This window comes from Chinchilla lanigera, unplaced genomic scaffold, assembly GCF_000276665.1.
Source record: "Chinchilla lanigera isolate Chin_1 unplaced genomic scaffold, ChiLan1.0 scaffold00050, whole genome shotgun sequence".
Classification (NCBI taxonomy): domain Eukaryota; kingdom Metazoa; phylum Chordata; class Mammalia; order Rodentia; family Chinchillidae; genus Chinchilla; species Chinchilla lanigera.
This window is the reverse complement of record NW_004955451.1, coordinates 11,269,793-11,297,650: the sequence shown is the minus strand read 5'-3', so window position 1 is coordinate 11,297,650 and position 27,858 is coordinate 11,269,793. Positions and strand designations below refer to the sequence as shown.

The 27,858-nt window shown below is 53.7% G+C and overlaps 3 protein-coding genes across 7 annotated transcripts in view; 2 read left to right on the top strand and 1 right to left on the bottom strand.

The window, feature by feature from the left end:
- Positions 1 to 21,266, top strand: part of Acsf2 (acyl-CoA synthetase family member 2) — a 30,489-nt gene extending 9,223 nt beyond the window's left edge. The window contains exons 2-16 of one of the 3 annotated variants that reach the window (XM_005394171.2): positions 4,473 to 4,665; positions 4,971 to 5,099; positions 5,344 to 5,397; positions 5,733 to 5,851; positions 5,963 to 6,128; positions 6,340 to 6,435; positions 6,577 to 6,734; positions 6,984 to 7,075; positions 7,511 to 7,587; positions 13,594 to 13,701; positions 14,711 to 14,862; positions 19,533 to 19,674; positions 19,747 to 19,857; positions 19,945 to 20,013; positions 20,226 to 21,266. In XM_005394171.2, the coding sequence (XP_005394228.1) occupies positions 4,473 to 4,665; positions 4,971 to 5,099; positions 5,344 to 5,397; positions 5,733 to 5,851; positions 5,963 to 6,128; positions 6,340 to 6,435; positions 6,577 to 6,734; positions 6,984 to 7,075; positions 7,511 to 7,587; positions 13,594 to 13,701; positions 14,711 to 14,862; positions 19,533 to 19,674; positions 19,747 to 19,857; positions 19,945 to 20,013; positions 20,226 to 20,276 (1,717 nt within the window). In that variant the 3' untranslated portion in view covers positions 20,277 to 21,266. Of the gene's footprint in view, positions 1 to 3,608; positions 4,666 to 4,970; positions 5,100 to 5,343; positions 5,398 to 5,732; positions 5,852 to 5,962; positions 6,129 to 6,339; positions 6,436 to 6,576; positions 6,735 to 6,983; positions 7,076 to 7,510; positions 7,588 to 7,740; positions 7,959 to 13,593; positions 13,702 to 14,710; positions 14,863 to 19,532; positions 19,675 to 19,746; positions 19,858 to 19,944; positions 20,014 to 20,225 lie in introns of those variants that run through there. The other 2 variants (XM_013519093.1, XM_013519094.1) reach the window with 2 other exon arrangements.
- On the bottom strand, positions 8,007 to 11,829 carry Chad (chondroadherin). Its single transcript, XM_005394170.2, has 4 exons — positions 10,949 to 11,829; positions 8,830 to 8,993; positions 8,258 to 8,403; positions 8,007 to 8,099 (listed from the first exon to the last, which is right to left on the bottom strand). The coding sequence occupies exons 1-3, from the start codon at positions 11,720 to 11,722 to the stop codon at positions 8,262 to 8,264; spliced, it is 1,080 nt and encodes a 359-aa protein (XP_005394227.1). The 5' UTR covers positions 11,723 to 11,829; the 3' UTR covers positions 8,007 to 8,099; positions 8,258 to 8,261.
- A 2,500-nt stretch (positions 21,267 to 23,766) lies between the features above and the next one.
- Rsad1 (radical S-adenosyl methionine domain containing 1) overlaps positions 23,767 to 27,858 on the top strand; it is a 16,780-nt gene continuing 12,688 nt past the window's right edge. Inside the window, exons 1-3 of one of the 3 annotated variants that reach the window (XM_005394168.2) lie at positions 23,767 to 24,127; positions 24,770 to 24,906; positions 24,998 to 25,202. In XM_005394168.2, the coding sequence (XP_005394225.1) occupies positions 23,993 to 24,127; positions 24,770 to 24,906; positions 24,998 to 25,202 (477 nt within the window). In that variant the 5' untranslated portion in view covers positions 23,767 to 23,992. Of the gene's footprint in view, positions 24,128 to 24,492; positions 24,657 to 24,769; positions 24,907 to 24,997; positions 25,203 to 27,858 lie in introns of those variants that run through there. The other 2 variants (XM_005394167.2, XM_005394169.2) reach the window with 2 other exon arrangements.

The following is a 27,858-nucleotide window of genomic DNA, read 5'->3' as shown; positions in this document are numbered from 1 at the left end:
GGGTGCGGCACCACGCTGGCTTCCTGGAAAATTGCATGGTGAAGCAGGTGGCCACCGCTGGGTCCTAGTTTCCTGCAGGAGCAGTGCAGGCCTGGTTCCTTCTGGACCAAAGCCTCACACGCAGCAAGCCAGGGTCTAAACAGTTGGCACAGTGCTAGGAGCTGCTCTTTCTCCTGATTCTGGGGAATTCACTTTCACGCCTCAGACAATTCGAGGGTGAACCGGTGCAGGGAACCTGGAGATCTAGGGAGAGCACACAAGCTACTTTCTCAAGTATTGGATTCTGCAGGAGGAAAATCCTAACAAGACTGATTATTTCTTTTGTGGAGTAGCTTCCAAGGTAGAAATTATAAACACAGCTTTCCTGGCTCTCCCAATATTATTTATTAATGTGTGTGCCCAGAAGTACAATATGCTGCTTTTACTTTTTTGAAGCAGTGCTAAATAGGTATGATAATCTGTTGCTAAAGTTAGATTATTATTTATGGAAACCTCAACACTAGTTTAAGGTCTACAAGTGTTTAAAAAAGCTTTGTTTTTTTTTTTTTTTTTTGTTTTTTTTTGGTTTTTCTCCGGTACCGGGAACCGAACTAAAAAAACTTTGTATGTGGTACCTTAGATTCAGAATGGTATGATTTCTTTTTTCAGTGCTGGGAATTGAACTCAAAGCCTTTGCACTGAGCTACATCCCTAGAGCTTTTTAAACATTTATTTTTTATTTTGTGACAAGGTCTTGCTAAGTTGCTAAATTGCCCATTCTGGGCTCAAACTTGGGATCCTCCTGCCTCAGCCTCCCAGAATAGGGTGGTCGCAGGCAGGTACCACCACCCAGCCAAGTATGCATATTTTAAGTACTTACTTGATGGGTTTTTGATAAACTGAACACACCATGTAACCAACACTCAAATCAAGAGACAAAATATTACAATACCTCAGGTGCTTGCTCGTGACCGGGGTCATCGTGAATCCGAGCCGCTGGCTGCCCTTCTGACGTTTGACAGCTTGACTGGTTGTGCCCATTTTGTGCATATAGACTGAACCTCACAGGACAGCTTTCCTGTCTCCCACTGAGCTACAGCCCCAGCCTTGGCTTCCCATTTAACACCATATTTGTGAGACCCATTCAGATTGTGGTAGGTAGTCGGAGTTAGCCATAGCTCCTTTTTGAAATTATAAATAATAAATCATCATTTGCTTGTCTACTGTTGATGGGCAGTTTGGGTAGTTTTCATATTGGAGATGGTACAGACATCCTAAGACCTGTCTTTTGGGAGCATCTGGATGATTTCTGATGGAGTGGAAATATGCACATTATTATTATTTTTTATTCTCTTGTTTTTCTCGTGCTGGGAATGAACGAAGGGCCTCGTGACTGGTAGGCAAGCACCCTGCCACTGAGCGGCACCTCAGCCCTCACGTTATTTATTTGTTTGGTTCGGTTTTTGAGACAGGATCTCACTTGGTTCAAGCTGGCCGTAAACTCACTATGTAGGCCAGGCTGGCCTCCAGTTCCCAGCAGTTCTGCCTCAGCCTCCTGGGTGCTGGGATTACAGGGCTGTACCACCACCGCAGACTTTGGAGCACTGCTCTGGATGGGTGAGAAAGCAAGGGTGGTCCAATCCGGCCTGGTTTCTGAGCATGCTGCTCTTTCTCTGCTTCCCCTGGAGGCCCTATCCAGGGGCCTGGAGCTCCTGAGCTGAGGGCAGGGCTCCCCTCACCGTCACACACCCAAACTCTTGCCACCGTTTCCCTGCGGCACCTGTTCATCCTCTGCGCCTTTCAGCATGCTCTTCTGTTCTCAGCTCACCTCCCTGGCACCGACCCCAGCAACCAGGCACTTTCTCACCCGGCCCACACAGCCACCTGCTCAGACCAGCCCGCAGAGCCCTGTGCTCCTGGTGGCCCAGGCTTGCAGGAGCTGCACAGAAATCACAAGCGGGCTGCTTCAGGGAAGTCCGCGGGGACAGCTGTGGCTTGCCGTGACGTCCCAGGGCTGGCACCCACAGTCGCTGTGGACACAAAGGCTGGCACAGGCCTGCAGGGTCAGGGGCTGTAGGCAGAGGCGGGTCCTGAAGGAGCCACCGAGGCAGGGGGTTGAGTGAACAGAACGAAGGGGGCAGCTGGTTGTTTTGCCTCCTGCACGCGCTGCACGCTGGGTGAAGCTTCCTGGGACTCATATTTGGTCTGCCTTGAGTTCCCTGTGTAGCCCAGGTTGGCCTCAAACTTGCAGCAATCCTCCTGTTTCAGCTTCCTGAATGCTGGGATTATAGAACTATGTCCCTTCCTTGGATTTAAACTGACTTCACGTTCAGCTCTAGAATTGGACAACACGTACTGTATTTCACAAAACAGTAAGTTTTGCGAACAGATTGTATAGACAGAGGACTGGGGGAGAAAAAGCAAAAACAAAGAAGAAAAAGCAGATTAAATATTTCAGTTCCTTTCCTTGTAACGTGGAGACAATGAGCCGGAAGTGATGAAGAATAACGGATTGGTCAGCATGGGGTTGCTTGGGGTTACCTATTCTGTGGAAGGCTTCGGGTCGAGGGCCTTTCGTGATCGTGCTGGGTGAAGCTGGCTGGTTTGGCTGCAATCTCCCATTTTTCCTGGTTTCACAAAAGGAGATGGCATAGCTTTCATGGATCCCATGGAATCCGAGTGTGGATGACCCTGTTGTGACTTTCAGCCTGGGCAACCGGAGCCCTGGGCAGTAGCTCTGCTCTGAACCACGGCCTCCTGTAATTTTTCCTTAATATTTGAACATTTATTTTCTGTCCTTTTAAGTGTAGACCTAGAAGTGGAATCGTTAGGGCAGACGGTCAGGCTTTGCTTAGCTTTTTAAAGAACTGTGCTGTTTTCCATAGCTGCTGAATCACTTTATATTCCCACCAGCAACGTACGAGGAATTTCAGCAACTGCTCCGCATGCTTAGTGATACCTTTTTGGTTTGTTTCTGTTTTGTGAGACAGGGTTTCGCTATGCAGTTCAGGCTGGCCTTGAACTCGCTACATAGCCCCGGCTGGTCTCCAACTCACAGCCGTCCTCCTGCCTCAGCCTCCCTGGTGCTGGGATGACAGGCATGTGCCACCACACCTGGGGACACCTGAGCATCTCTTACGTCCCCAGCGTTGGCAGTAAGGCAGTGAACACAGCACTGAAAAGTCAAGAGCATTTTTTTTTAACTTTGTTCCCAACTTCCCTTATGAAATTAAATCCTGGCCCGAATTCTCAGGCCCAACTCCCGAAGGCACCTTTAGTGGGGGCTGTGCTCGGTCTCTGATCCCCCGGCAGCTCCTACCTGGCGTCAGTCCCACCTGACCACTGAGGGCCTGGGTTTTACAATCCCCGTCTAAGTGGCTAACAAGCGTTTACTGTAGTACTTGGAGTGGAGACCAACTGGGTCGCTGGCTTTACTGCTCCAAGTCCTTCAGCTTCTTCCTTCCATATTCAAAACGAAACAAAAAGTTTCTTACAGTATCCCCAAGTCCCTTTAAGAATAGACAAAGAAGTTGCTCCCTTGCTGGGGATACAGCTCCGTGGCATAAGCGCCTGCCTGGCAAATGCAAGGTCCTGAGTTCAATTCCCGATGCAAAAAGAAGAAGAAGAAGTTGCTCCCCTCTTTGGCTCAGGTGCCTGTGACAGGGGCCAGGAAGGTAAATCAGCGTGTGTGCCCTGGAGCCTTGGACAGGACTAAATGGCCAGGTGGCGCCCGTGTTTATCAACCAATTGCACTGATAGGAGTTGCTGGAAATCTTTCAACTTCTAGGGACGGCTGCTTCCTCCAGGGATGGGGTGTGGGTGTGGGAAGGCTGGGGGTGGCACTAGGGTGGCACTGAGTGGCACTGGACTCTGCTTGGACTGCTGCTCACCGTCCCCAGGGCACTCAGCTTGCTCACTGGGAGAATGGGTGTTCTTAACGCCTGCTAGTTTATTTTCAGTATTATATTCATGGGTTTCAAAGATCACCCCCGCCTCTCACTGAAGGTGACATAAAAGAGCCTGGCATTTCCTTTCAGGGACAGTCCTTCTGCAGCTGATGGGGGACATCCTGCTACTCAGGCACAGGTCCTTCTGCCTGCTGCTCTGGGGCTCTGGAGGTCACCACGTGGGCCAAATGCCACCGATCTTTTCCTGCTGGAGAGCCCGAGCCCAGGCACCCTGTGGAGCTTAGGGCCTTCCCCCATCTGCAGGTGCCAGCGTTCGCTGGCACTTGGTACCTGGCCAGTCTGTCAGATGACAGAAGCCCCCAGCCACCTCTTCCCGGGCTGCTGTCCACCTCCATCCGCCTGTTCTGTCCTTGAACCTCAGGTTGGAAGGAGAGAAAATGGCCCACTGAGGAGCCCAGAAGCTGGGTCCAAGCAGGGGCATCACTGGTTCCTCAGCCAGGACTCCGTGGCCTCTTCTTCCTCTTGGAGGCAGGAGACGGTGCCCCTACCCTGGCATGGCACAGCTCATGAGCCCTCTCCCCGCAGTTCTGGAGAGAAGCACAGTACCCCCCCACCCATTGGAGGCCTCAGCTATGTCCAGGGAGGCACCCGATTCCCTCTGACCCACAACACCGTAGGCCAGTGCCTGGATGCCACGGCGCAAAGGTTTCCCGACCGAGAGGCCTTGGTTGTCCTTCACGAAGATGTCAGGATGACCTTTGCCCAGCTCAAGGACCAGGTGGGTCCTGACCTTGAACCCTCAGCTTGGGCCAGGCTGGTCCCCGGGCTGCCCTGTCCCAGTACAGATGGAGAGTTGCATGTGACTGTGGGGTGCCTGAGGACCTCAAGGGATGGCAGCAGGGGACAGGGCTGAGGCAGAGGGGATGCCTCGGGAGCTCTGGGGGGACTTGTTGGCTGCACTGCAGACCCACTCAGGCCTGACCCTTTTCCCCCCTGTGATTCTGAGGCAGGCCAAGGGTGGGAGGCAGGGGTCCCTTCCTGTTTGCCCAGGCTCACCCTTTGTGCCCCATTTTTTTGCACCAGGTGGACAAAGCTGCTTCCGGTCTGCTGAGCATTGGTCTCAGCAAAGGTGATCGGCTGGGCATGTGGGGACCCAACTCCTACGCCTGGGTGCTCATGCAGTTGGCCACCGCTCAGGCGGGCATCGTTCTGGTGAGGGAGGAGTCTGCCTGGCACTGGGGGGATGTCGAGGGGACCTCGATGAGGGGAGCGCCTGCCTCCTTGGCCCTGAACCAAACCTGTGCCTGGCTCGTTTCAGACCCAGTGGTTCTTTCTCCTAAGGGGCCGCTGAGGAGCCGGGCCGGGTGGGTCCTGCCTTGTGCCTTCCGAGAGCGGAAGGGCAGCAGAGGGTTGTGTGCCTGCTCAGGACACTGAGGTGCCCTCACTGCCCCCTCAGGTGTCTGTGAACCCCGCCTACCAGGCTATGGAACTGGAATATGTCCTTAAAAAGGTAGGGCAGATTCCCAGGGGAAGGACCCTGTGGGAGCCTGGCTCAGAAGGACTTCCTGTCATCACAGAGGCTGACTGGGTTGGGGAGGGCCTGCTGGGTGACACTGCAGGGACAGTGTGGTTGGAAAGAGCTCTCCGGTCCACGGAGGGGCAGAACTCAGACTCAAGGCTGGTGTGGGCATTGGGTGTGTCAGGGTGGTAATGGCCACGTGTGTGTATTTGTCTTGCCCAGGGGTGGGCTATGTGCATCAGGAACCACGCATGTGCATGAGAGGACTCCTAGGGCCCCCATCTGGGGGTGCCTGCTGACCACAGCTGGGGGCTCCCCTTCTACAGGTGGGCTGCAAAGCCCTTGTGTTCCCCAAGCAATTCAAGAGCCAGCAATACTACAACATCCTGAAGCAGATCTGCCCGGAGCTGGACAAGGCGCAGCCAGGGGCCCTGAAGAGTAAGAGGTGGGTGTGTCTTGGTCTCCGGGAGCCGGAGGCGGGTTCCTCACCCCCTGTAGACGCCGGGGTGCAGGCGGCCTCTCCCTGAGTCCTCCCTGAGGCCCAGGCTCTCCCTAGGCTCCCAGATCTGACCACAGTCATCTCGCTGGACACCCCTCTCCCGGGGACCCTGCTGCTCGACGAGGTGGTGGCGGAAGGCGGCAGAGAGCAACATCTGGCCCAGCTGCGGCACGCCCAGCAGTTCCTGTCCTGCTATGACCCCATCAACATCCAGTTCACCTCGGTAGGGCACGGGTCTCCAGGCGCATGCCCAGCTGGCCCCTACCCGCTGCCCCCTGCCCCAGTGCCGCTTCCCCAGGGGCGGGCCAACAGCGCACCCTCGCTTCGCACCCGCTTGCTCCCAGGACCTCCCTCCACCTTCCCAGCCTCCGGCTCCTCTGGGCAGTGGCCAAGGATGTGGGGGAGGTCAAGCTGTCGCCTGCTTCTCTTCTCAGGGGACAACAGGCAGCCCCAAGGGCGCCACTCTCTCCCACCACAACATCGTGAACAACTCCGACCTGATGGGCCAGCGCCTGCGCATGCCCGTGAAGGTGAGCTGCGGGCCGGGTTGCGCTTCCAGGCCACGGACCCCCGCCGCGGGGTGGGGAGGTGGTGAGGGGGTGGCTTTGCCGGGCGCCCCCTGCTGGCCGGATGACTCCATGACGGACCCGGCCTCCTGTCTCCATCTCTAGCCGCCGCAGGAGTTGCGGGTGGTCCTGCCCTGCCCCCTGTACCACTGCCTGGGCTCCGTGGGGGGCACAATGGTGTGTGTGCTGAACGGTGCCACCCTCCTCCTGTCCTCGCCAAGCTTCAATGGCAAGAAGGCTCTGGAAGCCATCAGCAGAGAGAAGTGGGCATTGGTGGACAGGCTACCCACAGGCTGATGAGAACTCCTACTCCTCCCTCCTGGGCCCTGACCCCTTCCCAAGATGTTGTCCCTCCAGCCCAGAGACCCAGGACGGGGCAGGAGGGGAGTCCCGGGATCCTGCCTGGAACTTCTGCCTGTTCCCCTCGGCTTTGGCCTTCACAGTGGGGTGGGTGGGGGAGAGGGACTTCCTTCACCTCCAAGCCTAATTTGGAGGCCCCCCTCTTTACACAGAGGCTCCATGCTGTATGGCACCCCCACGATGTTCGTGGACATTCTGAATCAGCCGGACTTCTCCAGTTACAACCTCTCATCTATACGTGGAGGTGGGGTGGGGCCGAGGACTGTTGGGGGTGGGGAGGGAGCAGGAAGGTCACTACAGAAATGTGGGTGGGAGCTGGTCCCAGCACCCTGGGAGGCCCAGGCAGGAGGATCATAAGTTCAAGTCCTGCCTGGGCAACTTAGTGACCTAGTGTGAACCTCTATCTCTCAAAAAAATTTTTTTAAAGGACTGGGGCTGTAGCTCAGTTGCTAAGGCCCTGAGTTCCATCCTCATTATTGCAAAAATAAATACATAAATTTAAAAAAAAAAAATGGGTGGGAAGGAGTCAAATCCACAGTGTTCCTGGATACCAGGCCAAGGCCAGCGGTGGGTATAGACCAGGCCCAGAGTCAGGAGAGAGAAGGGAATGTTCTCCCCCGAATGAGCAGTGAAGTGGGCCTGTGCGTGGGGGGTGCGAGTCGGCCTTTCTCTGATTCAGGTGTGATCGCCGGCTCCCCTGCACCCCCAGAGCTGATCCGAGCCATCATCAACAAGATGAATATGCAAGAGCTGGTGGTGAGTGGTGGCCAGAGAAAGACAGGGACTGCAGGTGGCCCTCTCTGCAGAAAGCAGAGCCAGGGAGACATCTGACCTCCCCAGTGCCTGGCAAGGCATGGGGAGAGGGGGCGGGGGAGTAAATATTATACAGACGTAAGTTTATTTTTATAGAAATCTGGGGCAGAAACGCAGCATGGAAGGCTGTGCGGCAAAGCTCCGGCGCCCTGTCTACCATCCTGGCAGGCGGGGACGATGGAGTCAGGCTGGGACAAGGGTCTGATGCTTGCTTCCGGATGGTCGGGGACGGGGAGCGTGGTCCCAGTGAGCACCTTGTTCTGGGGCTGTGGGCCTCGGCTTCTGTGAGAGGAGCCCCTGGGGCAGGGCGTGATGGCTGGGAGGGGCTCCATGTCCTTCCTGGGCCCTGCCAGGACATAGGCGGCGGAGGCCGGGGGAGAAGGCGGTGGAAGGTCAGTAGTCTCTCCGGCGGAAGGAAGGCAGAGGCCAGTCACCAGGACCGGCCGGGTCGGGACCTGCAGGGAGGCAAGGATGGCTGTCAGGACCCTGGTGATCCACATGGGGTCGGGAGGGCCTCGTGAGCCCTGGGCAGGGTCCTTTCCTCCCGGGGAGGGAGACCCAGTCTTCCCCTCCCGTCCCCGAGACAGTGAGGCTCCGCCTGCCCGGCTTCTACCTGTTCAGTGGCGGCCGGCTTTCTTGGACCTCTTGGTGGGGGACTTGCAGCTGCGGAAGGCGTCTGTGTCACGGATGTGCTGGCCCCTGAACTTGGCGGGCGATGCGCAGGTGGCATCGGGGCGCGAAGTCTTGGCTTCCAGCCATCTGGAGAGACAGAGACTTGCCGGTAGGGCAGAAATGTGGCAGTGCTGGCGGCTGGGAGGGATGGGGAGCCACGGGGCCAGGAGAGACGTGAATTTGTCTTTTTTTCTCTTTTTTTGCAGTATGGGGATTGAACCCAGGACTTTACCCTGAGACACATCCCCAGCCCCACCCCACCTCTCTCTCTCTCTCTCTCTTTTGAGATAGGTTCTCCCTGAGCCACTAAATTGGGTTGGGCTCCAAGTTGTGATCCTCCTGGCTCAGCCTAGCAGAGTGCTGGGAGTACAGATGTGCACCAGGACACCCGGCTTCGTTATAACAATGGGGAAACAGGCTGCATTCCTATTGTAGATCTAGGATGTCTGCCCAGGATATCTTAGTGCAGGGCCATCAAATGGGTGTGTGTGTGGGGACCTGGGGGATTCTCACCGCCGAAGGCCCCGGAGCTGGCAGGTGCACTTCCAGGGGTTGCTGGTGAGGGTGAGGGTCTCCAGGTTGTCAAAGGGAAAGTTGGAGGGCAGCTGGTTCAGTCGGTTGTTCTCCAGATGGACATGTTTCAGAGTAGTCACACCCAGGAAGGCACCATCCGAGAACTGGAGAGGTCGGGTGGGGGGAGCAGGAGTGAGCGTCCAGCCCCAGGCTTAGCCTCCTCAGGCTCTGCAGCTCTGTCTCCCAGAGGGACAGGGCCCTTCTTTGGACAGAGCACTGGTACCTTGAGCAGTTGTAGCTTCCTTTCTTTCTTGCCTTTTTTTTTTTTTTTTTTTTTTGAGACAGAGACTCAATATGTAGTCTAGGCTGTCCTATATAGCACAGGCTGGCTTTGAACTCCTGGCTATCCTCCTGCCTCAGCCTCCCAAATGCTGGGATAATGGGTATGCATGTGCCACTGAGCCAGGCTTGCAGTTGCAGTTTCAAAACAGAAAGCTGCTTTGACTAAGCAGTCTGGATGAGCTAATCCGCATGGCCCCCTTGGAGATAGGTGTTGTTTCCAATGTGCAGATGACAAAATGGAAAAAGTTCCGTCCCTTGGCCAAGAGCACACTAGCGAGTTGACAGTAGCCGCGCGGGACCACACCCTGCACAAACACTGGCCCTGGGGAAGCAGCCAGAGTTTGGCCCCAGAAGCCCAGGCTGGCACACAGTGAACATGGGCAGTGTTTGGTGGGGTGGGCAGCGGGCCCAGGGTCCTGGGACTTCCCCCAGCTCTGTCCTCAGTGTCCCCTTGCTGCCCGCCAGACTCTATTTGTGGAGACACCTTGGTGGACTTTGGCCAGATCGGCGGCTCCAGAGGAAATGTTCTATTGGTGCCCACATCTTGGCACCACGGTTCCTGTCTGGCCACACCTGTCCAAATCAGCCCCTGATAGGCTGTTCTGGTGCCCATCAGACCACTCCTGCCCTGCTGAGCACAGGGGCTGCCTCCTTCAGCTGGGGCGGGGCCCAGGCAGGCTGTCCTCCCAAGGCTGGCTGCTGCCCAGGTGGGATCTGCCCTCGTCTCTGGGTTGGTGCCCAGTTCAGGATGGCCTCCAACTCATGGTGATCCTCCTGCCTCAGCCTTCTGAGTGCTGGGATTACAGACATATGCCACCAAGCCTGGCTGGAGTATGACATCCTCTAGTCACCAGACTGTCCTTAACCTTATCCTGGTCCCTCCCAACCTGGCTGAAGCCCCTGTGCCAGCATGATTTTCCAGTCCCACCCACGGGGGCCCCATGTGAACAGTGGAACAGCGTGGGCGTTCCAGGGCAGAAGGATGAGGGAGATGTGCAGGTACGTAGTTCTGGTGATGGGGTGGGCAGAGGCGAGCCGGCGGTCTGGGGGACAGTGAGGCCCAGCCAGTCTTCCCTATGGGGAGACCCCGGGGTCTGTGCCAAAGTTTGGCAATGGTGTTCCTGCCTTTGCTCTACCACGGAGCCCATGGGCACCGTGCCTTGCAGCCTTTGGCCCCTGTGCCTTGATTTCCCCACTCAGCTGGAGAATGCAGAGGGTTGTATGTAGGGGAGTGGGGACTGGTGGGTATCAAGGGCAGCGGCTCACCAGGCTTCTGTGGGGTGAGGAGGTCTTCCTGGGGTACCTGCTCTCCCTCCCGCTCTGGTCCCCGTTCCACTTTAGCACGCAGGCCGCCCCGCCAGGAACAGGGTCTCTTTGTGGGCCTGATTTTCCCAGCTCTTTAGCAAACAAACCTTCCTTTATGGGATGCTGGGTTTCCTGGAGCCTGGGCAGAGCCCGGAGGAGGGGCGGAGGGCTCCGGCAGAAGAGACAGCTGCCGCTCCCAGCGGGGCTTGAGAGTGCAGGACATGCCTCCCAGAAGGCCGTTTATGGGATCGGGGCAGCGCCCACTTCTCTGGGTAGGAATCCTGGGAGAATTCAAGTGGCTGAGACAAGAAACTGGACAGGGGTTAGGATGGTGTAGGCCAGGGTGTGACAGGATACAGGAGAGAGGGGCAGAGCTCTGAGCCACAGCCCGGTGCCCAGCCGTGCTCCTGGCCCCCAGGCCTCCAGGCAGGGCGGAGGGAGCTGGGCCAGAGCTCCGCTGTCAGGCACTCACCTTCTCCAGGCTGGTGTTGTCCAGCCACAGGGTCTCCAGGTAGCGGCCGAAGGACTGGAAGGCGCCATCTGGAATGCTCTTCAGAGGGTTGTGAGACAGCTTCAGCTCTTCTACCACACGCAGCTTGCTCAGAGCGGCGGCCGGGTAGCTGGACAGCTGGTTCCTGTCCAGGTAGAACTTGGCGAGGTTCTCCACATCGTCCAGGGCGCCGGGCTGCAGGGAGCTGAGCGCGTTCTCCGACAGGTAGAGCCAGCGCAGGTCCTTGGCGCCCTGGAAGGCGCCTGCCCGCAGCTCTCGGATCTTGTTGTTGTTGAGCTGCAGGATGAAGAGGTTCACCAGGGGGGACAGCAGCCCCCGGGGCAGCTCGGTCACTTTGTTGTGGTCCAGGTAGAGGTAGGTGAGCTCCGTCAGGTCGTCGAAGGCGCCGGCGCGCAGCGTGCGGATGTCGTTGTGGGACAGGTACAGGTAGATGAGCTGCCTGAGGCCCCGGAAGGCGCCAGCGGCCACCTCGCGGATCTGGCAGTGCTGCAGGTGCAGCGACACCAGGTTGGGCATGGCGCGGAAGGAGTTGGCCGCCAGCACCGGGAAGTCGTTACGCTGCAGGTTGAGCAGCTTGGTCTTCTCCGACACCTTGGGGATCTTCCGGAGCCCTACCTTGTCACAGATGACGTGCTGCAGGTCCCCGTGGCAGTGGCAGTTCTGGGGGCAAGCGGCCAGCGCCGGCAGCAGAATGGCCAGGAGGCCGAGGCTGAGCAGGATCGTTGCATGGGCCATGGCCAGGGTGCCCGGACACCAGGCCGGAGGCAGCAGCCAGTTGTCGCGGCGCTCGGGTCTCCCGCCCTATTTATACGGTGGCCCTGACCGCAGCCCGAAGCCCAGCCAGCTACTACGTGGAGCATCGGGGCCCCCGGACTTAACCCCCTCATGCCCAGAGGTGCATCCCGCCCTCTACGGTGAGGGGCGTGGGGGCCCCTTCCTGCAGACCACCATGCTGGGGGTCTGGGACCCCCTTCCTGTCCTGCTCCAGGATAAGCTGCCTCTCAGCTCCCTTCCCTGGCTTTTTTAGGGGCAAGGGAGGATAGCGGGTGTGTCCAGATCCCCAGTTTGCACCAGAGAGAGGGAGGCGTTCCCAGAACTTATTTGTTTGCTTAAGTCTGAGTCTCCACGAGACGCCCCCCTCGGCGGGGTGCCCTGGCCCCGGGAGGGAGGAAGCAAGCGCGGCCGGACAGCCGGATGCATCTCCTGCGGTCGGTGCTTTCATGGGGCGCTTGTGTGGCGCCGGGAGAGCCGCTCTGGTGTCTGGTTTCCCCTTTTGGCTTCCAAGTCCAGAGCCTACCCTAAGGAGATGGGTGCTCCTTCGCCACCCTGGGCTCGCTGACCTCTGACCCCGCTTCATGCCCAGGTTTGCGGTTCTGTCCCTTGCACCCCACCACCCCCTCTTCCCTAGGGGTGAAAGGTGGGCACGAGGGGCGAGCGACCTGCGAGACTGGCAAACACACCTGGAGGCCACAGGCCGCTGACCAAGGACACTTGCGTCACTGCCTTCTTTACTCTCCCCCCAAATATCCCCATCCCCTCACCGCCTCTCGTGGTCAGGTTCCGCCCCTGGGGGGTCTCAGGGTGGCAGCCCAGTGGCGCCGAGGTGTACTTGGCAGAGGCCACACCTGGGCAGTGGCCCCAGGACTGTGAGGTTGGGGGAAGGGGTTGGATCCAGGCTGCAGGGGCTCAGGCTGCCAGACGCTAGGTTATGGGCAGCCCCACCCCAGGGGACCAGGTCTCTGTGCCCACTTGCCAGCCGTGTGTCCAGATTCCTGTGGGCAGGGGAGAACAGAAGCAGGCAGGTCACACTCTGGCCCCGGCGTGAGCTCTGGGCTGCCTGGAAGGAGGGGTTGTCTGTTTGGAAAGGAGGGAAATGATACAGGGAGACAGGGGAGACAGATCTGTTGGAATCAGGGTTGCAGAGCCTCTGCCCACCCGCAGCGCCCAGTGTGGGGCTTGGTCTTTCTTTCAAACCCCTTCCCCTGCCTGCCTCCAGGATGGGGGTCCCTCTTGGCTCAGTATTCCCTGATGGTTTTAAGTTGGCTTCTGGTTTTTCTGTTGTTCAGGATGTTCCAACCGCTAAAAAAAAGCGGGGGGTGGGGTGCCACAGGCGGTTTAGATTCCTGCCCTGGCTGTATTTTTAAATCGATGGAAATAAATTTACAAGAACCTCTCCAGAGTTTGGGGCGCACACAGCCCAAGGTCAGACACTTGTCCCGGGCTGGGGGGCGGGGTGGGGTGTTGTGTCTGGTCACTCCCAGCCTGACCGAGGCAGGCTGGCTTTCTCATCAAGTTTATGGGGCCTTTGGCTTGGAAGGGAAGGAGAAAGGATGTTGTGACTTGAAATCGGGAAGGTGGAGCAGCTTGGGGGTGGGGGAAAGAAGTCTGGGGTGCTGGGAGCGCAGCAGCCACAGACAGACGTGTGGCTGTCTTGGGATAGAATGGCTTCCCTGCTGTCAGTTTTATTACTGATCTAGGGCCGCTGCAGGGATCAGCACTCTGGTCCCTGACCCCTGACCCCTGACCCCTGACCCCTGACGCCCACCACTCTGCCATCCGTCTGCAGTCCATGCACTCCCCACAGACACCTTTTCTGGGCTCTCTAGGTTGTTTATGGAACCACAGAGAACAGTCCCGTGACCTTCATGAATTTCCCCGAGGACACCCTGGAGCAGAAGGCAGAAAGTGTGGGCAGGGTTATGCCGCACACAGAGGTGAGCCTGGACTGGGACCCCCGGAGCCCTGCCCCCCCCCGGGCATCTGCTGCCCGCTCTTAGAGATGCACACCATTTGCTGAAGGTGCCAGAGCCCCACCGCAGGGTTTTGCTGGGCCTGCCAGGCTCTCTCTGTCCTGCAGCTCTGGAGGGGGAGAGCTGGGACAGCAGCCCTGAGCGGCTGCCAGCCGAACCTCTCCGCAGCCTCCTTTCCTGTCTGAGGGGTGTTTTTGCCAAGCCCACTGTCTATTTCAGGGCAGCCAGGGTCGCCGCAGAGAGGAGCCAGGGCACGGATTTTTCCTACACAGCTCTTTCCTCCCCGCGGGCTCCTCCCGCTCACTCCTGCAGAGCTGGGCTTGGGCCTGGGCATAAACACTTGGTTTCCCTGCATCCTGTCTCTTTGGGGGTCCCGTGCCCCTCACTCTCAGGGCACAGCTCAAAGTACCTTCCAGTCCAAGCTTCTTTCCCGCGTTCTGCCAGGCAGCCTGAGCTTCCCTGCCCCTGGCCAGGGTGCCCACACTCGGGTCTGACACCCACCTGCTACCCTCCTGGGGTGCCCCCCCCCCAGGCAGCCCGGCAGGCTTGGTTCTGCCTGTCCCCCAGGTGCAGACTGCGGCACGGTCTCCGCCCCCCTTGGCCCTGGGCTCTCAGACTCTGCCTCCTGTCCACATGGTGCTGCCACGCCACCCTGTTTGGCTTCTCTATTTAAAATGCCACTTAACCAAAAGGGAGCGGAGACTGCCTTTCCTTCTGCATGGTTTATAATTCTGCAGCTGCCATGGCTCTGCTCGGCCGCTTTCTCTGCGACAGCTCCCTGCCCACTCTGTGAGCTCAGCACCCCCTGCCCAGGGTTCACTGGGCTTTCACGCCCAGCCCAAGTCGCTGCCTACTGATGGGTCCACTCTCTTCCCTGGGCCGGATGGGCAGAGCTGGGGCCCTCATTAGTGGGAGAGGAGGCCAAGCTCTCCCAATCCCGAGTCCTGCCCAGGCTGAAGCTGACCTGTCCCAGGCCCAGATCGTGAACGTGGAGACTGGGGAGCTGGCAGCACTGAACACGCCTGGGGAGCTGTGCATCCGGGGCTACTGCGTCATGCAAGGCTACTGGGCCGAGCCACAGAAGACTTTTGAAGCCGTCGGGCAGGACAAGTGGTACCGGACAGGGTGAGACGGCCCGGTGGGGCTCTGGCTGGGGCTCCTGAGGCTGAGCTGGGAGCATTAAACTGGCACAGGAAGCCAGGGTGCTGAGGGTGCCCCTCCTACACCGGGGACTTAATTTCTGAGACGTGAACAGTATATGGCAGCACTTGGGAGGCTGAGGCAGGAAGATCGTTGTGAGTTCGAGGCCAGCCTGAGCTACAAAGCGAGCTCAAGGCCAGCCTGAACTGTGTATAGAGAGACCCTGTCTCAAAAAGATTAAAAAAACCCAAAAAACAGTATATGGAACCACAACAAAAGTAAGGCAGGATGTGAGGACAGGCCGCTACCCCTGTAGCTGCAAGGTTGGAGCCAGGGTCTGGCTGTTCATTGGTTAGCTCAGCATGTTCACACTGTATCCCCGTGTGCGGGCACTGTGCCAGGCCCAGGGGCCCCATGGAAAGCAAAGTGAGAAGGACCTAACTCTTACCTCCCACTGGGCTGAGAGAGAAAGACAGAAAATTGCTTTCTTTCCTTTTTTTTTTTTTTTTCCTAGTGGGGCTGGGGTTGGTTTGAGACAAGGTCTTGCTGTGTAGTCTGGCCTGGCCTTGAATGCGAGTCTTCCTGCCACAGCCTTCCAAGTGATGGGATTATACATGAGAACTGCCACCGCTGGAAGAAAGACAGATGATTTCAGACATCAAAAAGTTAAAAGGAGCCAGCTTTGGTGGCACATATCTGTAAACTCAAAACTCAGGAGGCTGAGGCAGGAGGATTGTCATGAGTTTAAGGCCAGCCTGGGGTATATAGTGAGTTCAAGCCTAGCCTGGGGTACATAGTGAGACCCCATCTCAAGAAACAAGATGAAATCATTACCCTGATACAAAAACCAGAGAAGGATCCAACCAAAAAAGAGAACTACAAGCCAGTCTCCCTAATGAGCATAGAAGCAAAACTCAATAAAATACTGGCAAACAGGCTGGGCATTGTGGTGCACATCTGTCATCCCAGCACTCGGGAGGCTGAGGCAGAAGGATCATTGCTAGTTCAAGGCCAGCCTGAGTTACAAAGTGAGCTCAAGCCCAGCCTGAACTGCATACATAGTGAGATCCTGTCTCAAAAAGACAACACACACACACACACACACACACACACACACAATCCTTGGCAAACAGAATGCAGCAAATCATCAACTATGCACCATGACCAAGTGGAATTCATCCTAGGAATGCAGGGGTGGTTCAACATATGTAAATCAGTAAATGTAATACACTATGTCAAAAGAACCTAGGACAAAAACCATTCTATCATTTCATAGATATAGAAAAAGCATTTGACAAAGTCTAACACTTATTCATGATAAAAAAACCCTGCAGAAAATTGGAATAGATGGTCTTTACCTCAATCTGATCAAAGCCATTTATGACAAACCAACAGGCAACATCATACTAAATGAACAAAAACTGAAGGGCTGGGGATATAACTCAGTGGCACAACGCCTGCCTGGCAAGTGCTGGGTTGTGAGTTTGATTCCTGGAACCTCCCCCCAAAAACTTGAAAGCTTTCTCTCTAAAATCAGGAGCAAGACAAAGATGTCCACTATCACCACTTCTATTCAATATAGTTCTGGAAATATTAGCGAGAGCAATTAAACAAAAGAAAGAAAAAAGAATAAAAGATAGGAAAGGAAGAAATTAATTATTTGCAGATGACATGATACTCTACATAGAAGACCCCAAAAATTCCACCAAAACACTCCTAGATTTGATAACCAAATTCAGTAGCATAGCTGGATACAAAGTCAGCACTCAAAAGGAACAGGATTTCTGTACACACTTAACAAAGAGAAATTAGAGAAATACCATTTTTCACAATAGTATCCAAAAAATGAAACACCTAGCAATCAATCTAAGGAAGGAGGTAAAAGATATCTACATTAAAAACAACAGTACTCTGAAAAAGGAGATTGAAGAAGATATCAGAAAATGGACCTGGTACCTGAACAAAAACAAAAACAAAAAAAAAAAAAAAAAAAAAGAAAAGAAAATGGAAAATGGATATCGCTTGTTCTTGGGTAGGAAAAACCAATATACAGGGGCTGGGGACTTAGCTCAGCGGCACAGCGCCTGCGTGGCAAGCACAAGGTTGTGAGTTCGATTCCCAGTACCGGGGAAAAAAAACCAATACAGTGAAAATGGCCACATTCTCAAAATTGCTACACAGATTTAATGCAATCCTGATCAAAATTCCAACAATGTATATCACAGAATTAGAAAAAATATTTCTAAAATTCATTTGGAACAGAAGAGACCTAGAATAGCAAAAACAATTCTGGGCAACAAAGGCAAGGCAGAAAGCATCATAATCCCTTACTTGAAATTATACTACAAAGCCACTGTGGTAAAAACAGCATGGTACTGGTTAAAAAAAAAAAAAACAGACCCAAGGATCAATAGAACAGATTAGAAGATGCAGAAATAACTCTACACACACTCAGCCACCTTATCTTTGACAAAGGTGCCAAACACCTTCACTGGAAGAAAGATAGCCTCTTTAATAAGTGGTGCTGGAAAAACTGTCTCTGCACATGTTGAAGATTAAAACTAGATCCATATCTTTCACCATGCATTAAATTAAAATTAAAATGGATCAAAGATCTAAATATTAAAACAGAAACACTAAATCTGCTGGAAGATAGACTAGGTAGGACTCTTGAAGCCATTGGTGCAGGCAAAACTTTATAAACAAAAGCCCAAAACTATCACAAAAAACCAACAAGTGCGGGGCTGGGGATTAAGCTCAGCGGCACAGTGCCTGCCTGGCAAGCGCAAGGTCATGAGTTCGATTCCCGGTACCAGAAAAAAAAGCACAAAAAAAACAAAAACAAAAGAATCAACTGGAATCTCATTTAGTAAAACGATGTTGCACAGCAAGAGAAACCATCAACGGAGTGAGGAGACAACCCACAGTATGGGAAAAATTTTTTTCCAGCTGTTCTTCAGACAAAAGACTACTATCTAGAATATATAAAGAAAAATATAGAATATATAAAGAACTCAAAAAAATCAGACCCCCCCATATTTAAAGACACAGTCCAAAAATGGGCATCAGAGATAAATAGATACTTCTCAAATGAAGAAGTAGAAATGGCAAATAAATATATGAAAAATGTTCAACATCACTGGTCATTTGAAATTAAAAACAGCACTGAGATTCCATCTCACTTTAGAAAGTGGCTATTATCAAGAAATCAACCAGTAGCAAATGCTGGTAAGGCTGTGGGGAAAAAGGAACGCTTTTCCACTGTTGGTGGGAGTATATAGACTTTTATGACCACTATGGAAATCAGTGTAGAAATTTCTTAAAAAATTAAAACTAGCCGGGCACGGTGGGGTACATCTGTAATCCCAGCACTCAGGAGGCTGAGGCAGGAGGATCATTACGAGTTCGAGACCAGGCTGGTCTACACAGTGAGCTCAAGGCCATCCTGTACTGCATAACGAGACCCTGTCTCAAAAAGACAATTAAAATAAAATCTAAAGAAATCTAAAAGTAGAGGTCTCATTGGCCTTCGCTATTCCCCTTTTTTGGTATCTTCCTGAAAAAATTAAAAGCATCATACCATAGCGATATATGTACCTCCATATTTATATTGGCATAGTTGGTGATAGCTAAATCTTGGAAACATCCCAGATGCCCATCAACCCATGAATGGATAAAGAAGATGTGGTTTTAAAGTACAATGGAGTACTACTCTGCTGTAAAGAAGGATAAGCTTGAGAGATTTCTAGCTAAAGGGATGTACCATGAGACCATACTTTTAAGTGAAGTAAATTGGACACACATGTGTAAATATTGAATGGTTTCTGTGGTGTAAGAAATGAAAAGTATAATTACAACAATTAAAAGGAGCTGGGTGTAGTGGCACATCCCTATAACCTCAGCACTCGGGGGAGCTGAGGCAGAAGGATCCCAAGTTCAAACCCAGTCTTAGAGACTTAATAAGACCCTGTCTCAAAATTAAAAAAAAAAAAAGGACTGGGGATGTAGCTTACTGTGAAGGCTCTGTGTTCAATCCCTACTATTGAGAAAAAAATAACTAAATAAAGGGTGTTATAGGAGAGAAAGTAGCTTTGGTGGTTCAGTGCTGGGGAACACTTTTCCTGCTACTAGGAATCAAACTCGGGACCTTATGCTCGCCAGGCAGGTGCAATTCTGTTGAACTATATCCCCAGCCCTGGAAATGTTTGAACTAAGATCCCAATGATAAAAAGGACGCAGGCCAGGCATGGCGGTGCACACCTGTCATTTCAACACTTAGAAGGCTGAGGCAGGAAAATTGCCACGAGTTTGAGGCCATCCTGGGCTACATAGTGAGTTCAAGGCCACCCTGAATTATATAGTGAGATCCTGTCTCAAAAAACAAATGAACAAAAAAGCCAGCCAAGAGATATTGTAGATACAGAAAAGAGGGAGAGAGAGAGAGGGCAAACGTGCTAGGTATTGTACAGGCTTGTTGGTCTCTGCCTCCCTCTCTGGAGTGTAAATTCCAGGAGCCGTGTCTTGTTTCTGCTGTGAGACCCAGAGTAGCACACAGAAGGACATGTAGTAGGTGCTCAATAAATGTTAGAACAGTAGAGGAAATGGGCCGGCGGAAAGGCAGGGGCGAGAGGGGCTGTTCCTGGCTTTCCCTACAGAGACATCGCCACCATGGACGAGGACGGCTTCTGTAAGATTGTGGGGCGCTCGAAGGACATGATCATCCGGGGAGGTGAGAACATCTACCCCGCGGAGCTGGAGGACTTCTTCCACACGCACCCGCAGGTGCAGGAGGTGCAGGTAAGGCACTCTGCCCCGGAAGCCTGGGCGCGGGGAGATGGTGATGTCTGATGCTTGTCTTTGCCGCCGAAGGTGGTGGGAGTGAAGGACCCGAGGATGGGGGAGGAAATCTGTGCCTGCATCCGGCTGAAGAGTGGGGAGACCACCACAGAGGAGGAGATCAAAGCATTCTGCAAAGGGAAGGTGGGCGAGCAGCGGTGTCCCCCAGCCTCTGCCCTGCCTCTGCCTTCTACCCTTGCTCAGCCTCACGCTTTCCCTTCTGCCTCGCAGATTTCCCACTTCAAGATTCCCCGCTATGTCGTGTTCGTGGCCAACTACCCCCTCACCATCTCAGGAAAGGTGCGTAAGGAGCCCAGGCTGGCCTTGAACTTGGGATCCTCCTGCCTCAGCCTCCCCAGGGCTGGGATGACAAGCCTGCCTAGCCTGGACTTTTTTGATTGTAGTATTAAAAGCCCAAGAGATCCCCCTGCCTCCAGACCCAGGCACACCGTCATGTCTGTGTGCCTAGTGTGCCCGGGCCCTGGCCTGACTGTCCTTTGTCCTTCCCTTAGATCCAGAAATTCAAACTCCGAGAGCAGATGGAACAGCACCTGAAACTGTGAATCTGAGGAGGGTCCTCCCTGGCCCTCTCCTCCCGCCCATGTCCCTGTGGTCTTGGCGACTGGGCACAAATCTCTGTGTGCCCAGGCTCCACTGGAGTGCTCCGTTGGCAGCTGGAGGGGTGGAGAGGGAAGAGACCCGCACAGCTGTGCCCTTACATACTTCGCTATGCATCAGCTACTTAATGTAACCCTCGCCCCATCCCTTTACATTTCAACCTCATTCTTTTCTTTCGTTTTTTCCCCTCACTTATTCTTTCCCCTACTGTTGCCAGATTAGTCCAACAAGAAACATTCTTTTTGAAAATAACAGCTTCATTGAGGTATAATTCACATACTATCTAATTCACCCATTTTGAAAACTTTTTTTAAAGACAGGGTGTCATGAAATTGTCTAGGCTGGCCTTGAACTTGAGATCTTTCTGCGTCAGCCTCCTGAGTAGCTAAGGTTACAGGCATACATCAGTGGACCTGGCTCAGCTCACATTTAAAGTGTCCAATTTTCCAGTGTTTTTTTTTTTTTTTTTTCTTTTGGTACCAGGAGCTGAACTCAGGACTCAGGACCTTGCACTTGCCAGGCAGGCACTGTGCTGCTGAGCTAAATCCCCAGCCCCCGACATTCTCTCCCTTGGATCCAGAGTTTTTCTCTCTTCTTGCCTGAGTGACCTGGACACCAAGGCCAGCCAAATGTGCTGCGTTCCCTGTTCCCAAGTGCCTGGAGTGTGCAGCTATGAGAATCGGCCCTAACAAAACCCAGACATAGATCAGCAGAAGTTTTTTTTTAATCACTTATGTTTTTAGAGTCACAGGATTGGCATACTCACTTGCCTGCACAAAAGCAAGATTAATACGCAGTCTTATACTGGCCACCTGTCTGAGAACCACATCCCTTCTCTGGAGAAACTGCACGAACGGCTTCCGCTTCGGGGACATGGGGAAGGGTGCCTAAGAGCTGGCTTTTGATTAATAAAGACCTTTCATCTCTGTCTCTGAGGTTAAGCTGAGTCTGAAACCCATTCTCAGAAGGTGGATTTGGGGGGCAATCTGGGGTGAAGAAGAGGGTCATTTAGGGTCAGGAGGTGGTGATTGGAGCTGAATGTGTGAGCAACCGTCCTGGCTCACGGGATGCATGTTTGGAGGACAGTGACCTTCGTGTGACCTGAGGGGGTGGTTTGTTGGACACCTGGCACGCCCAAGTGCAGCCACTGGCTCCAAGATTGGCGTTCAGGTCCCTGAAATGTGACCTTCGGCAACTGTTACCATCATGACTGACACATTAGAGGTCACTATAGCGAAGCTAGTGGGGAACTGATAATGTACTGCTCAGCCACATGACCTCTGTTTAGTGATCTTTCCTGTGTGTGTGTCTGTGTGTGTAGGGGATGAGCTCCTGCTGTCTTAGCCAGGCTAGTATCAAGCTCCTGGGTTCAAGCATTCCTGCTTCAGCATGCCAAGAAGCTGGGACTGCAGGAATGCGCCACCATGGTGCCTCAAAACCGGTGATTTCAGAAGTCCACTAGGTGGGCATGATGGCACGCGCCTGTAAGCCCAGCATTCAAGAGGCTGAGGCAGGAGGACTGCTGAGAGTTCAAGGCCAGCCTGGATTACACAGCGAGAATTTGTCTCAAAGTAAGTAAAGCAACTAATAGCAAGCAAGGCAGGAGGATTTATCAGGTTTTCCCTCGGTTTCTGCTCCGAGTTTGAAGAAACTTCTCCCTTGGGGGCTGGGGATTTAGCTCAGCGGCACAGCGCCTACCTGGCAAGCACAAGGTCGGGAGTTTGACTCCCGGTACCGGGGGAAAAAAAAAAAAAGAAAGAAAGAAACTTCTCTTGCTGGCAACCCTTACTGTTAGCAATTTTGACCCAAGCTGGTCGTTTTTCCTCTTGGAAGCATAGGTCAGTAAGTGAGATCAAGCACTGGTGAAGCAGTAAAGCAAGCTTTATTCTTGGCACTGGCCCCACTTCGAAGATGATGTGGCCAAGGTCTCACAGCTGGGATTAGCCATGCCCATACTCCAGTGGCCGGGCAGGCTGAGACGGGCTTGCACTGGTCACCAACCTGTGAGTCCCGTGAGACAGGAACCTACACATTCAGCAGGTGTGTCATTACAGATAAGCACCCAGGGACAGCAGGAGCCTGGGATTAATTTTGAGCCGGTCCTCCAAGGCCGCCCGGTGTGGACCGAATCTCCTCTGTGTGTGCTCACTTGCTCCGCAGCTGAAGGGCCCTGGAAACCAGCCCATCCTGGCTGCTGTACCTCGGGACCAGGTCGCCTGTTGGGCTAAGGCACTGAAGGACGTCTTGCGTCTAGGGGCAATGGAGACAGAGCCTGCCTGTCCTGGCTGGTGCCTTCTGCAGATGTGGTACTTCAGCACATTCCGCAGTTATTCTCAGGGTTGCAAGACAGAAAGGGGGGTGAGAACCAGGACTGTCCCAGGCCACTAGGTGAACTGTGCTGCACTGTCAGACTCCAAAGCCCAGGGTCTTTAACTCTGCGCCTGTGTGTGTCTTTACTGGGGATTGAACCCAGGGCCTTCACACTGAGCACACCCCAGCCCTTTTTTTATTTTTTTATCTTGAGGCAGTCTTGCTATGTAGCCCAGGCTGGCCTTGAACTTGCAATTCTCCTGCCTCCTAGGCTGGCCTTCAACCCGCAATCCTCAGCCTCCCAGATGCTAGGATTACAGGTATGCCTACCATGCTGGCTAACTCTTTTCTATTCTTTTTGAAATGGGGTCTTGCCTATGTAGCCCACACTGGCCTTAAACTTGGCAACCCTCCTGCATCAGCTTCCTGAGTAGCTGGGATTACAGCCACACACTGCAGCCCATTTCCTTCCACTTTGGGGGGACAGCTCATCCGGGGCTGCCTCCCCAGCACTTTCCGCGCACCCAGTGTACCCATCTCTCCCGCACACACCAACTCTGACTCCTCCCAGTGTGCGCCTGCGTTGGCCTGGCCTGGAAATCTCAGCCAATTCCCTTTGGAATTTTCCATTCCTTCTATATCCAGCCCTAAACCAGGCATGATGGTGCACACCCAACATTCTGGGAGGCTGAGGCAGGAGGATCACAAGTTTGAGCCCAGCCTGGGCAATTTAACAAGACCCTGTCTCAAAAAATAAATAAATAAATAAAACTTACAAAGGACTGGGTTGTAGTTCAGTGTGAAGGCTCTGGGTTCCATCCTCATTACGCAAAAATGAATAAATGAATGCATAAATAAATATGAAATGTAAAATTCAGCCCACGAGTTCCCCACCCTTAACACAGCTCTTGGAACAGAGTGCTTCCCAGGCCTGGCCTGGGGTCCAGAACGCATTAATGAAGTAATGCCTCCTCTGTCCTAACTTTTTGGTTTGCCTCTGGGCTGTCAGACTGCGACCCGATCTGATGCACCTCGTCGTCCCCCGCGCCCAGCTCTGAGCCAGCCAATGGAATGCGAAGGAAGTAAATGGAGGCACTATGAGCTCCTAAGGGAATGGGCCCTGGCACACGGTGCCCAAGCCCGTGCCTGCAGTGGCTGAAGTCCTAGAAAAAAACGGAGCGCGGCTGCGGTGAGCACACCGGCGTCCTGCAGGTGGCGCTGCAGACCGGAGCCCCCGTCACTCTGTCTCCCGCCGTGCCTCTTCCTTCCGCCGAGGACCCGCGCGGCAGGCTCTAAGCGCACCGAGCGCCCGGGACGCGGATCGCCTCGAGACCTTGCCCGGCTGGGCGCCATGGTCCTTCCTGGGTCCCGGGCCCGCGGCCTGGTGGCAGCTGCCAGGGCTGCCCAGAGGCGCCGCCGCGTGGACACTGCGCAGGGGCCCCCGAATGCCCACCCCGAGAGCAGGCGCGCGGCGCTCTACGTGCACGTGAGTGGGCGGGGCGAGGGCGGGGCGAGGGCGGGGCCGCGGCGCCCGGAAGCCTGGTGGCGACCGTCGCGCTGACCCCTGGTGCTCTGGTCTTTTTTTTTCTTCTCATTTTATTGGTACATTTTAGATATACATACTAACATTCATCAAAGGGAATTTTTACCTGTACATAATATATCTTGATTCTTCTTTTTTTCCCCATTCCCGGGGCCCAGGTCTTGATCCAGACACCTAAAGTCTGATACATACCAGCGCGGTGACCTTGATCAAGTGACCTTCTTTCTGAGCCCGTTTCACATTTGCTTTTTCTTAGAGACTCGCGATGTAGTCCAGGCTGGCCTTAAACTCACTATGTAGCCCAGGCTGGCCTGGCATTTGCGATGATCCTGCCTCAGCCTCCCGAGTGCTGGGATGACAGGCGTGTGCCACCACGCCCGGCCTGAGCCACCGTTTCTCATATTGACGTGGGCATCGTAACTCCAGCACCACCTGCTTGAGAAATAGAGTGGCTGAGATGTCGCAACCGCTGGTGATGTTGACCGGCCTTGGGACGGGGATGGGATTGTGTGCGATGAACCCTGGAAGTGGCCCGGGAACCTGGGGTCCCTCACCCCCCAATACTCCCCTGTCTCCTGTCCCCAGTGGCCGTACTGTGAGAAGCGCTGCAGCTACTGCAACTTCAACAAGTACGTGGTGCGCGGCGGCGTGGACGAGGCGGCCCTGCGGCGCTGCCTGGTGACTGAAGCCCGCACGCTGCTTGAGCTCAGCGGGGTTCGCAGGTGCGTCCTGGGCTCGGAGTGCACTAGGCAGGTGCGGGCACCCCAGGCCTTGCCTTGCTCCGCTCTCACCTTCTCCGACCTCTTCCCCCAGGGTGGAGTCTGTGTTCTTCGGCGGGGGCACCCCCAGCCTGGCCAGTCCCCACACCGTGGCCGCCCTCCTGGAGGCGGTGGCGCAGGCTGCCCACCTGCCTGCTGATGTGGAAGTCACTTTGGAAGCCAACCCCACTTCCGCCCCGGGCCCCAGACTGGCGGAGTTCGGGGCGGCGGGAGTCAACAGGTTGTCCATTGGCCTCCAGGTAATCCTCTCACCCCTCTTCCCAGCGCCCCCGGCCTTCAGGGCTGCCTCCTGTCATGTGGCATTTGCTCACTGGGCATTTATTTCTTTGGTTTTGATTCTTTGAGACGGGGTCTGGCTATGTAGTTTAGTTTTTATTTTATTTATTTAGTTTCTTTGTTTTGACACAGGGTCTCTTTATGCAGTCCAGGCTGTTCTTGAACTCACTACATAGCCCAGGCTAGACCCAAACTTGCCGCAATCCTCTTGCCTCAGCCCCTGGAGTGCTGGGATGACAGGAATGTGTCACCAGGCCCAGCTGGCTATGTATTTTAGGCTGGCCTTGGGTGGCACATAGGCCTAATTCACTAGGTAGCCCAGGTTGCCCTGAAACTGGCTGCCAGATCCTCCTGCCTCAGCCTCTTGAATGCTGGGATTACAAGTGTGTGTTACCATGCCTGGGTCCACACTATTCTTTTGGGTTTTTTGTTTTTGTTTTTTTGTTCATTTGAGACAGGGTCTTGCTGTGCAGTTCAGGCTGGCCTTGAGCTCACTTTGTAGCCCAGGCTGGTCTCAAACTTGCAATGATCCTCCTGCCTCAGCCTCCCGAGTGCTGGGATGACAGGTGTGCGCCACCATGCCCAGCTCCACACTTTTTTATTTTTAGTTTTGAGACAGGGTCTTGCTAGGTCCCTAAGTTGCCCAGGTTGGTCTTGAACTTTGAATCCTCCTGTCTTAGCTTCCCAGAGTGCTGGGATGACTGGCACACACGACCACACCTGGCTAGAAAGATCTGTTAGGATGAACACACAGGGGAGGCAGGCGGGTAGCCAGATCATTGCAGATGGTAAATGCTGCCTGGAAAGCAGTCTCTACAAGAAGCTTTCAGAGTCCGGTGTGAAGGGCAGCTCAGTCTGATGAAATCCTGGAAGGCGTCCTGGAGAAGTGTAGGAGGAAACGACACAGGATGTAGAAGCACCTTGCATGTTTTGGGACAACTGTGAGTCATTTCTTGTGACAGGAGAGGACAGACACAAGGCTGCCAAGCAGGGTCTGAAGGCTTTCAGCACCTACGGAGGACTCTGGAATTTCCCCTTACGAGTAGGGGAACCATTGAAGATTTTTAACTAGGGAGAAAGGTGGACTCGGATACTTCCATATCTGGGATTGTCCACTTGCTAAGACTGCCACTAAGAGATGTGCTTGCCCTTAGGAAGTACTTCATTCAGTATTTAGGCATTGAGGGGTTGGTACGTCCAGTGTGCTGCTCCTTATGGGGTTCAGATCAAGGGCTTCGTCCTGATAGGATATATTGAAAGGGACCCATCATTTCTAAGATATTATTATTATTATTATTATTATTTTGTCTTTTTGAGACAGGGTCTCTATGCAGTTCAGGCTGGCCTTGAGCTCACTTTGTAGCCCAGGCTGGCCTCGAACTCGCAACGATCCTCCTGCCCCAGCCTCCTGAGTGCTGGGACTATAGGCGTGTGCCACCGCGCCCGGCTTTCTAAGATATTCTTGTCCAAAACACTTATCTTGAAATTAATCATGCAGAAATAGCAGGTAAAGAAATGAAGAAACTCCTGGGGCTGGGGATGTAGCTTAGTGGTAGAGCACTGGGCTAGCATGTGCGAGACCCTGGCTTCAACCCCCTGCACAGGGAGAGAGGAGAGAGGTGTTCAATACTGCCCTAATGTGCAGCTGATCTTCAGCACTTGCTCATTAAGAGACTTTTTCAAAAACTGGACTGTACTCTTTGAAAAAGTCAGTGACATAAAAGACAAAGAAAAGCCAGAGAATCTGGAGTAGATTAAAGGAGACCACAGTGACAGTGACAGCTGAATGTAATGTGTGACCCTGGGTTGGGGAGGAAGGAGGAAATTAATTACAACAGGTGACATTATTAGGACACTGCCATGTGGATATGACTGTGTATGAGATAATGGTATCGTATTGATGTTACACTTCCTGAACACCGTAATTGGGTTGGATTATGTAAGAGATGTCCTTGTCCTTAGGAAATATTTCATTCAGTAGTTAGGTGTTGAGGGGTAGAATATCTATTATCCTGCTGTCCAACACAGTAGCTGGCAGCCGTGTGCTAGTGAGCACTTAAAATGTGGCTGTTTAAATTTAATTAATATATGAGCTGGGTGTGGTGGTGCACACCTGTAACCCCAGCAATTGGGAAGCTGAGGCAGGAGGATTACTGTGATCACACAGTGAGACCCTATCTCAAAATACAGACAAACAAACAAACACTGTTAGGGCCCGGTATGTAGCTCAGCAGCATGAGCGCTTGCCTGGCAAGCCTGAGATCATGAGTTCGATTTCTGGTACCAAAAAAACCCACAAAAACACACAAAAAAACAACCGAGGCTATTGGAAGCCAGGCATGGTGATGCAGGCCTGTTGGCCCAGTACTTTTGGAGGCTGAGGCAATATCTCAAATTCAAACCCACCCTGGGTAATTCAGTGAGATTCCATCTCAAAATAAAAAATAAAAAAAGGGCCAACTCTGGGTGTGGTGGCACAGGCCTGTAATCCCAGCACTCGGGAGGCTGAGGCAGGAGGATTGCTGAGAGTTGAGGCCAGCCTGGGCTACAAAGTGAGTTCAAGGCCAGCCTGGACTGCATAGACCCTGTCTCAAAAAGACCAAAAAAAAAAAAAAAAAA